We start from the raw sequence: 11,054 nt of genomic DNA on the forward strand, positions 1-11,054 counted from the left end.
GTGCATTTCATAAACGTTATACGAAAGGGACACATTGTTGACACATTAAAAGGGAAAAGAAAGAATCCACAAAACAGCTTGTGGAGGAAAAGGGAACGAAACTGGTGTTAAATGTGGCAATTCCATACACTGGGACATGGCTTCATGTGCAGCTGTGCTACTTGCCCATGGCTCATTGCTGCCCAAAAGGGAAATTCTCCCTCACCCCTTGCCCTCTTTGATGCTTCCCCTACCCCTCTAATATCTGCAATTAGATCATGGAGAGCTCCTGCAAGCACAGAACTCTGTCATTGGCAACGAGCTGTTAGAGCAGCTCACTGCATGTTGAGGCTGCTGAATTAGTGAGGTCTCTTAATGTATGTTTTAAACAAAATGCCTCTTATGACTTAAGCGTATGTTACTTAATGTCAGGTACAGAGCTAGCCCCAAAACAATGACAGCAGTTGATTAAGTTTAACCCTAATGAAAATCAAGGCTGGTAGGGCATATATGTTTCACTTCTAGCTTCATTCTGTTCATCTCTTTAGCATTTATCTGTATATATTTATACATATGTGTACAACCACACATGCTTCCCTTTCTTTTTCACCAAGTACCTTATCAAACATGAGGACCTGGCTGTGAAAGCAACTCTGGCACCAGCATGCTGCATTGGAGTATCTCAACGGTGGATCTGAGAAAAATGCAGCAATTGACCAGGGTCAGAATGTGGAGTACCTACAAGATTATTTCTTGGGATTTGGACTCTTTCAGTGCTAGACGTTAAAGGCAGCAATTGAGAAGAACAGAGCAGATGTTCAAACCCCCTAGAGGGGCACAGCAGGACTGTCAGGACCACAGAAGCAGTGTCTCCAACTGCAGGCAGTTGCATCGGGCACAAATTTCAGGGTTTTGGCGCAGGTGGCTGCAGGGGTGATCTGTGTGGCAAGAGGCCAGGAACTGCCCTGCCTCGCTCCAAACATGTTCCAACCCGCTCTGAAATCCTCAACAACCCATGACACCAAAATGGCAATAAATCAGTGGTGCCTCTGCACGGACAGACTTGAGAACAGGCAGCAGTTGTCAGCAGAGGAGCTCGACACCAGAGCAGGCACCATCTTTCCAGCAAGTTAAAAACAGACATCAGACTTCAGAAACTGACTGTAAAATGAGGCTGAATAGACTTAAACTCTTTCTCCTCATCTGTTTTGAAAATGCAGTTTACTTCTTACGTGCTTATCATGACTGGAAAGGCTGAGTGTCGCTAGCATGACAACAGTCAGTATCTCTGCCTTGAAAAACACTTTAATTAATGAAGAATTATATTTGACTGCATGGGCAAGACAGAAAAAAACCCAAACAAAAGTAAGGATTACAAAGACACAGATCACTGCTGAAGGAAGACTTCTAGCACAATGGTTAAGGCACCAAGAGGAAAAGCAAACGATTTGCAACTCGTCACCTGTTGTAGCTTTCTCAAAAAGCATCTCAGAATGGATCATTTATTTATGAGAAACTCTCCATTCACAGAGAGATGCAGGCAATGAAAACAAACAGTTCTTGGCTTGGTGTGCTGTCCATGCTTGCAATAAAATTTCAGGTTTGGTTTTGTTGTTTTTTTAAGTTCAAACATCAGAAGACACTGCTTTGAAGTATTTTGTTACAAATTTCCCAGAACCGAGTTAAAGTCTATAGATCATCACTGAGGTTCAAAAAAAGCACACATTTAAAACTTACAAACTTAGGCGACTAGCACAGCAATGTAAACTGGTGCTTTGCTTGCTTTCAAACATGTACACTGGAAAAGTATCTCATTAACAGCAAAGAAAGGCCAAAAGTTGGTTTAACAGCAACAGACAAAACAATCTAGCAAGAATACTTCCTCTGCTGCGCAGCAGCTGGTCAGCTCTTCACCAGCCTCAACTTCCTACAGGCCTCAGCTTCCTCACGTGTTTAAATTGTAATTCTTTGAACAACGTTAGTTTTAAACTCAACTGAAAAACAGTATTTGGTAGTCCCTCTAAAAATGGGGGGACATAGTGTTACAGCCAGGCATGGTAGTTATGTGAATCTTTAATGATAGCTATGACATTACTAACGACTCATTTTCAGTTGCTTTTCCCTCTTTTGGTATAACTTTATCATAACTGTCTTTCAAACTAACTAATTTTTTAATATTATGTGACTCAAACCATTTTGCATATGAGAACTAAATAGCACTAAAGACAGGTCATAGTCTCATATAAGAATGAAATTGCAGAACACTAGCACAAGAAAACACAAGTATCTCTCTCCTAACAACAGTGAGTTGGATCTGCAGCTGCCTGCCCTCTATGAACAGAGGTAAATACAAGCCTACAACCACTTACACTACTGGCATCTAAGAAAGATCCTTGCCTTTGGCAGTGCAAGAATGACCTGGTTTTTCCCTCTTTGTCCAAGAAATGAGTTAGTATGTGTGTGGGAGAGGAAAAGAGCATGTCTGCAAGACTGACTGCCCAGTTATACTCTTGTTAACTGTCATGTGAACAATGCAATTCAACAAATGAGCTGAAGCGTGGTAGTAGGATTTAGATTAACTGAACAGCACTTGTGCCGAGTAAAGCTTCAACCTTGCAGTTGGCAGACACCTGAAAATACAGACTCGGTGTTTTGCTTGATTCCTCTGTGGAATGTGCATCCTTTCCAAAAAAGGCTCCCAATTCTCATTCTAAGAGAAGACGATCAGTTATGCTTGGTTTTAGACACCAACAGTATTCACATTCAAAGTTATGTAAACGTGAGTGCTAGAAAATAAACTGTAGTCAAGAAAAGACCAAACAACTTTTTTTTAAAAGTCTGGGGGTGTACATTATTAAAACTTCTCTGAATGCACAACTTTGTGACGCAAAGCAATCCCCCTCACATCTAGCAACTTTAAAACAACAGGAAGCTTTGCCTAACACAGCAGAAAGCATTGCCACAGTTTTAATTCTCATTCCACCACGTGCCTGTGATTCTGTTGATCTACTCAGCAGCAGAGCTTTTAAACATCTGAAGGATTGTCTTTTGCTTAGTCTTAGGGAGTGAACAAATATCATTTGCGTCATTGGTATTAACCACACAATTCAAAACTTTTCCTTCCTTGATGCTGGGCGATTTCATCCGGACTCTGGTAGGGGACTGCCAGTTTTCATTGCAAGAACCTCTCCGAGTCTTGCGGTGATTCGTTTCAGCCTGGTTTTTTGGTACCTTTGAGGCTTTTGCCATCTTAGGACTTCCCTTTCTAGCAGGAGTGTCTTTCACAGACTGAGCTGATTTGGTGCGCAGAAGGTACTCATCTGGAGAGCCCTTTTGTCGATTAAGTGACCTTTCCTCTTTGTTGATCTGTTTTTGCAGCCGCAGAGCCAGAAGCCTGTCCTGCTCCTCTTGCATACGCCTTTCATACAACTGCTGCTCAAAAGCTTTCTGCGTTTGCAAGTCAAAATCATTTATCTGCTTCCCTTGGTCCTCTAAATTTTCTGGCCAAGTTCTTCTCCTCTTATCAAGCACACACAGATCATCCATTGCTTCAGCTGGTGGCTCCAGTGACTTTCTTTTTGGAGTCTCCTTAATGTTCTGCAGTCTCTCTGCTTGCTCTTCATCTGCATGTCTAGCCACCTTCAGCACACCACATATAACACTTTTGCCATCGGATACCACAGAATTTGTTGCTGACTGAATGCAAGTTTCAGCAGAGATGTCAAGGTTGATGCTTTCTATGTGTGTTAAACTGCCACTGTCCGACTCAATTCCATCACCTTCTCCTTTGGATCTAGGAAGACCTGTTCTAGACCCTTCCCCTTCTGTGATTCCACAAAGTGCGTCTGGGACTTCGTCTCCTACACAATTTGGTCCTGGTATTTTTTCCTGCTTACCAGCATCAGTTTCCCCTGAAGCGGAGGCACTGAAATAGTTCATGCACAATTCCGAAAACAAATCCTTAGCATTGGAATCTTTAATCCCACTGGTCAGCTGTGGAGACAGTGTTGGCATTTCCTCTTGCTCATCTTGCCATGCAGAACTGCTGCCTTCACTGCTACTGATTTCCTGTGGAAGAGGGAAAGATCACTAAAGTAAATTTATCAAATGCCAATGGCTATGAATCAAATGGTATCTCACTTCTCATAGCTGCACCGCTCATAACTACTCTGGGATATTAACTTAAAAAATATACATTATCATTTAATAAGAATGAAAATATTTCAGAATGAAAATATTCAAAACAACCTACAGAAGCCTAGCTAAAGGACTGAAAACACAACTGCAGCACTATCCTCTTCTTATCAGTAACTCAGATCAACTGTTCAAGGCATTAGTCTGCCCATCTTCTTCGGACCCTAACAGGAAAGATCAGACAGACACACAGAATGGTGAAAACCAGAACGCAACCCCCTCCAGTGAGCTCCAGAACCATCATTTAAGCTTTATACAACACCGCTTGCAACCCAGAGCTTGCTGAAGACATTCACAGAAGGTACTTGTGAGGCTATAGACAGTTACTCTCTAAATAAGCCACAGGTGTGTGTTTGTGAACTGTCAGGCATGGAATCTTTCCTTTGCACTTTTGGGAATCAAGAATATTAAGATAGTTCAAAAAGGCTAAGATAAACTGCCCAGCACTGATGTGCAAGGGGAATATAGGATTAGCAGTCCTAAAGGCAAATGGAAAAGAAGCCATAATTACTAACACTGAGATTTATAACAAAATCATTCTAATTACCACACAGCCAGGGTCACTCTCGCCTCTTTCTGCTGTTCTAGAGAAGGATGCTGATCCCAATGTATGAGGAAGCTTTGGAGAGAGATACCTTAAAAGGAAAAAAAAAGTATACTTATTAAAAGTTTTTTTCTTGAATTGTCAGTCCTTTGCATTAATCAAGATCTTCAGGTTCATTCTGACAAATAAAAACAAAGGAAGGGCAAGCGTTTCCCTTCTCCTCCATATTATCCTATGAGAAGATGTTTTAACATTCTACAGTTTACACTTGCCCCAGATTATCCAGGAAAGTTGGATGACAGGATTCCAAGGCAGCAAATGGAGCAGAAGGACACCACACCAAGAAACAGACCAATAGTAAAAGAAAACACTTTAATCACTTACTTCTGAATGTTTCCCGAGTTGCTTAGTTTGTTCTTCATCTTGCTCGAATTAGCTGGGGATGTTTCAGGTGAGAGACTGCCCACTGGTGAGGGACTGCTGAGCACATGGCCTCTGGAAGTGTCATTCTTCGATGACAAGTAGAAATAGCATTATAGAAACCTTAACACATTTTATAAAACAAAACAAAACACAACCTGGAGAAAACCCAGAGAAGTACTTCGTTTCTGCTGCAGAATTAGCTGCTTTTCTTGAAAGAATTTCAGAACTGTAAGTAATGGAGAGTTATGGAATAAGAAATGTTACGTGTTCTGTACGCTTGCCTGTCTCCAGCATTAAAGGAGAAGAGGTTGAACTCAAGCACACAGCTTTCATCATTAGGAATACTACCAAGTAGCAGAAACCCAACCACCAAAACAAATTAAAGCAAACAAACCCCCAAAACACAAGGTAATCTTTCGTACATTCTTTTTTTTTCAGTACAGGTTACAGATACCAATTTCTCCCAGAGTAGTATGTGGAATCATGGGGAAATTAAAATCATGGGGAAAAGGAAGTATTCGGAACACAAACCAATGTATTAATATGTTTCACAATGAAAACATCCAGCACGTTTCAAGTGCATATTGCACAGGCAGGCACATTTGCCATATTTCAGCCTTCCACTGGTTCTTCAAAAACTAGTGGTCAATCAAGGATCTAAAGTGCTAGGGGCTGACAACAGCTTGTAAAAATAAATAAATAAAAATAAAATTTAAGAAGAAATTTAAATTATTTAAAATTTTAACTTTTGCTCTGCAAAGCCCAAGTTGCCTGCACTATATCAACATTTTCTACCGTCCCCTTTGACCCTAACTCACCAGACTGTTACTCAGCTGCCAGGCCAACTCTTCATCTTGCTTCAGCTGTTTCTCCATCTCCCGCCGTCTCTCTTCTGCCAACCTGCGCTCTTCCTCCTCTTCTGCGAGAAGCTGCTGGATGTATTCCTCACTTGCCTTGTTCTCCTCTTGTTCATGCGCTCGCCTTTCTGCCTCCACCTAAAAAAGATTTTTGTTTAAAGGTTACTTCTGCAGGACCACACTTTAAGCCAGAACCTCTCAGCCGATGCTCCTTAAATGTGAATGATCGACTATTCACAAAGATGCTCTGCACACTTCAAAGCCAGTGTTTGATTACACAGCCCTCCAAAGATCTAAGAATCAAACTGATTCTGTGTGTAGAGCCTTCAGCTTGGTAACAGTGACCTACCTTTTGGTTTCTGTAAGACTATACCATTAACTGTGCTAGCGTGCAAGACTAAATTTCATTTACTCACCTTTGAAAATGTTAGTAACAAAACCCGAGATCTCCAAATACACAGATCTACAGAGAAACTCAGATTAAGATTCTTTACAAGGCTGGATGCCAGCTACTCCACAGCGTTTGCTCAACCTGTTTCTATCATCCCAATCCCAATATTAACGCAAGACACCTAACAGAGAGCACATCTCTCTTCTGAGTCTTCTTGCTCTCTTGAAACACACAAAACCCAAAGCAGCAGATCAAGAACTTTAGATCTGCCTTCCTTACGGCACATATCCACTCTTGGTAAACCAGTAATCAGTAAATCCACAAGGACAGCAAAGTACTTTAAGAATGAACAAGGCTTCCTAAAGTGAGCGATGGCATTTGAGAAAAGTGTCAAGCTGTAACACTATACAAGCTATGTTAAGTCTGAGTTTGTTTCAAATCATATTGAGGTTGTATGATTGGCACTAGACACCCCTATTTATTTCACTGCTTTTGGGCACCACCTCCATGAACTGTCGATACTATTGCTGCCAATCAATCTTATCCCCTGCCAGGAAAGAGAATCCCACGGTCCTCTGCTTCATGTACTTCCCCTGCTCTTGTACCAGCCAGCAATGGGGCTGTCAGGAGGTCCTGGTTTTGCTAGGACAGCATCACAGAATTCAATTTTCTATTCAGCAGAGCTGCATTTCTGAGAGGACTGCAGTGTTTGATTTAGTGAAAACAAGTTGGTAAGACACTTTGGTTTAGTTTTAGCTGGGATAGAGCTGTTTTTCTTCATAGTAGTTAGCAAGACTTTGTTTTGAATCTACTGCAAAGAGTGTGATAACACAGTGTTGTTTTGGTTGTTGCCAAGCAATGTTCACATTAAGTCAAGGTCTGACTGTTCTTCAATTCCTCCATTTTCTTCTTAGTTAGGAGGGGCCAGGACAGATGACCCAGGCATGATCCAAGTTGCCCAACAGAAAGCATCCTATAATATAAATGTCACACTCACTATAAATTGGGAAGTTTGCTGGGGACAGCCCTCTTTCCTTGATGGACCCATTCAGAGCATGAGGTAGGAGCTACAGATTAACTAGCACAAGAAAACTTGAGAAATGTCACCTGTGTCGAATACAAGGAATTACCTCCTCCTCCACAAATGATAAAAAATTAATTCATGCTTCGGGAACGGACAGTGTGTTCTTGCAGCAGCAATGCCTTTTAAATTACCTTTCTTTCCTTAAATAACATTACAGCTGTTTGGAGGAAGAACTAAAATAACTAGAAACAAAGCATTTATGCTTTTAACTATGTTTTTAGACTTACCTTGCTAATCTCTGCTTCATATTCCTGTCTCAGTTCCCCAGGCTTGCTCAGCTGGTGTTGCGGATGGGGAACACAGACTCAACGATAGGAAAGAAAAAAAAGAAGTGAGGAACAAAGCAAGATCATGACAGTCAACAACAAAAGATTTTAACAAAAGATCACTTCCATACCCTGTCACAGGACAGATTTGACTTAAGTGCTGTGGAAAAAAAAAAAGCACTTTGCATTACTGTCTTGGTTTTACTGGGATTGAATCATAGAATTTAATTTTTTGTTCAGGAGAGCTGCATTTCTGACAGAATTGCAGTGTTCGATTTAGTGAAAACAAGTTGGTAAGTTAATTCAGTTTTAACTGAGATCGAGTTATTTTTCTTCATAGTAGCTACTGAGACTGTTTGGATTCATGCTAAGAATGTTGATAACACACTGATGTCCTGGTTGTTGCCAAGTAATGTTTACACTAACTCAAGGACTGGTTTTCAATTTTTGCCTGCACCTGCACTCCCAGTTTATACTGGTTTGGTTTTGTTTGGTTTGGTTTTCTCTCTTTGCTCTGCACAAGAATTTGGGAGGGGACATAGCCAGATAACCCAGGTGTGATCCAAGCTGCTCAACAGAATATATTCTATACCATAAACATCCCACTCACTATAAACTGGGGAGTTTGCTGGGGACAGCCCCTCTTCTTCAGATGGCTGCTGTTTCCAGAAGGTCTCGCTTATTTGGTTCCTGACACCTACCCCTCCCTTGCCGCTGACCATCGCAAGTTTATTGGCATACAGCCAGTGACTGCTGTTTGAGCTGAGTATAATTTTGATTGCTTTATTATCATTGCTCCTATTTTTATTACAATTCATTAGTGTGATTATAAAATTATTTCGGTTTGGTTTAATTTAATAATTAAACTGGTCTTTATCTCAACCCACAAGTTTTCTCACTTTCACTCTACCGATTGCTCCCCCAGCCCAACAGGGAAGCAAATAAGTATACTGACCATACCTTAAGTCTTTTGCTTTTTGTGATTAAAAAGACTTCCTAACACTGCAAGTGGCACTACACGTCATAGAGCCAACCAACCGACCAGCCTCCTCCAACAGAGCTTACAATATAATAAACCCCAAAATCCTTCTTCAAAGAGTTAATCAGATTTCACTACCTTTTCTCTGACACCACAGTTTTAGGCTCACTCAGACTCCTGCATAGACGGAAGCCCTGGAATTTCTAATCAAAGTAATTAACAGCATCTAAGAGTTGAAAAAAATTTCACCACTTCCACCTACTTGATAGTGGAAAAAAAAACACACACAGATACAAATGCTCCACTTAAAGATTTTGCAACAGAAGTTGTACAGGCAGCCATACACCAATGCTTTGTGCAAAACATAAATGATCAATTGAGCTTACCCACTGCACTGCAAACAACAAAGGCACAGACCGCCATTTCTCTGCCTTCCAAGCCCCTTTCACAGGAAAGCTCTGACACTGCTTTTTCTAGCAGTACCACAGCCTGTGCACACACAGTTCTTTATTTATGGAATATTGTGTTCAGTTCTGGGCCCCTCAGTTCAAGAAGGACAGGGGATTGCTTGAAAGAGTCCAGCGCAGAGCCACAAAGATGATCAAGGGAGTGGAGCATCTCCCTGATGAGGAGCGGCTGAGGGAGCTGGGTCTCTTTAGCTTGGAGAAGAGGAGACTGAGGGGTGACCTCATTCATGTTTATAAATTTGTAAAGGGCGAGTGTCAGGAGGAAGGAGCCAGGCTCTTCTCTGTGATGTCCAATGACAGGACAAGGGGCAATGGGAGCAAGCTGGAGCATAGGAGGTTCAATCTGAACATAAGGAAAAACTTCTTTACTGTAAGGTTTACAGAGCATGGCCCACGCTGCCCAGAGAGGTTGTGGAGTCTCCTTCTCTGGAAACATTCAAAACCCGCCTGGATGTGTTCCTGTGTGACCTGGTCTGGGTGATCCTGCTCTGGCAGGGGGTTGGACTGGATGATCTCCAGAGGTCCCTTCCAACTCCTAAGATTCTGTGATTCTGTTATTTCACAACATCCAAAGTCCACCAACAGTAATCACTTTGGTAATACAGAGACATCCCCAGACAAGTGACATTTTACTTACTTTCCTCTTCCAAATCCTGTCCGTTCATCCTACGCTCACATTCCTTCGGGAAATTCTTCTGAATCTTTTCCCAGAGTTCCCAGTTGACAAGAGTATTTCTGCGCACATTATATCGTGCCCAGGAAGAGACTCGGCGCCGACAAAAAGGGCAACACAGACTGGCCTTTTCAACGGTCAGCTGGAAACAAGAATTACAGAGGGTATGGTTGCATGGCAGCGTGACAGGCTCCACAAAGATCTCCATGCAGATTTGGCAGAGGCAGTCAGACAAGGAAAGCGGAGCCTCTGATTTCTTCGACATACTGACTCGAAGTGGAGGAACAAGACTAGTACAACGACAGTACCTGAAAACAAAAAGAAACATGTATCTTATGTCCCATAATGAAAATAAAAGAAAACATAAAATACTTAAGTTTTACAGCTACTTTATGAAAGCATTAAGATTTAAGAAGTCTGCTTCAGCAGTTACTTTCGCTCACGATCCAAGAGTCTCAACTTCCAGAGGAAGACAGGGGTCTTTCCAGAAGTTACAGAGAAACAGTAGCAGGTTTTCCTACCATAGTTTCTTGTGAGCTGTAACAAGTGTTTCAGGGATAGTAAGGGGGTGTAAGGAGAGCAGGGAAAGAAGGTAAGAGTTCTTCCAGCATTTACTCCCTATTAATGATAAGCTAATATGGGTATGTTATCACTGTTACCTTAACGTTCCATTCAGTCAATTTTTCAGCATATGCACATCCTTCAAAAGCTGCTTCTAGCACAGACTCGGTTCCAGCATGTTCTGAAGGAGAAATACAACATGTCTATACATCAAAGGAAAGGAAGTTCTTCCTTATTCATTTATTTGCTTAAGCTTCGACTAAAAAGTCAAAATACTTTTTGTTAGTATAAGCAAAGAACTAACTAATGCCTTCAACACTTCCGCATCTTCTTCTATGACTTAAAATGGTGGGGATCATGCAGTCTTTCTATCACCTGCCCTCCTCACAGGATTTTTCCACTTGGCCCAGAAACACTATGGAACAGAAAATAAAACACACAGCAAAAAGGACAAAAATATTGTCTTGAAAGTTACAGGAACTTAAGTTCTTACAAGCTTCTGAAAAACGGCCTACTTCACAGAGACAGGAGGTCCTTCTGAGAGAAAGACTAATTTCACACAAGAACTCGACATGGAGACAAATACACTTTAAGTCGGGTTTTATTGTTTCTGCTCTCCCCGAGTTGAGAAAGCAA

The 11,054-nt window shown here is 41.5% G+C and overlaps 1 protein-coding gene across 1 annotated transcript; it reads right to left on the reverse strand.

Annotated features, from left to right (window-relative positions):
• Positions 1 to 2,985: 2,985 nt before the first annotated feature.
• RNF168 (ring finger protein 168, E3 ubiquitin protein ligase) lies at positions 2,986 to 10,122 on the reverse strand. Its single transcript, XM_010185641.1, has 6 exons — positions 9,822 to 10,122; positions 7,700 to 7,776; positions 5,959 to 6,135; positions 5,102 to 5,226; positions 4,721 to 4,808; positions 2,986 to 4,047 (listed from the first exon to the last, which is right to left on the reverse strand). The coding sequence occupies exons 1-6, from the start codon at positions 10,120 to 10,122 to the stop codon at positions 2,986 to 2,988; spliced, it is 1,830 nt and encodes a 609-aa protein (XP_010183943.1).
• Positions 10,123 to 11,054: the final 932 nt, after the last annotated feature.

The sequence above is a fragment of the Mesitornis unicolor genome, unplaced genomic scaffold (genome assembly GCF_000695765.1).
Source record: "Mesitornis unicolor isolate BGI_N332 unplaced genomic scaffold, ASM69576v1 scaffold16720, whole genome shotgun sequence".
NCBI lineage: Eukaryota > Metazoa > Chordata > Aves > Mesitornithiformes > Mesitornithidae > Mesitornis > Mesitornis unicolor.

Coding starts and splice junctions, on each gene's coding strand:
- RNF168 (XM_010185641.1), bottom strand. CDS start 10,122: ATGTCGAAGAAATCAGAGGCTCCGCTTTCCTTGTCTGACTGCCTCTGC. Junction 5,227..5,958: donor GGCAGCTGAGTAACAGTCTG/GTGAGTTAGGGT, acceptor TTGTCATCGAAG/AATGACACTTCCAGAGGCCA. Junction 4,048..4,720: donor AGAGTGACCCTGGCTGTGTG/GTAATTAGAATG, acceptor CCTCTTCCACAG/GAAATCAGTAGCAGTGAAGG.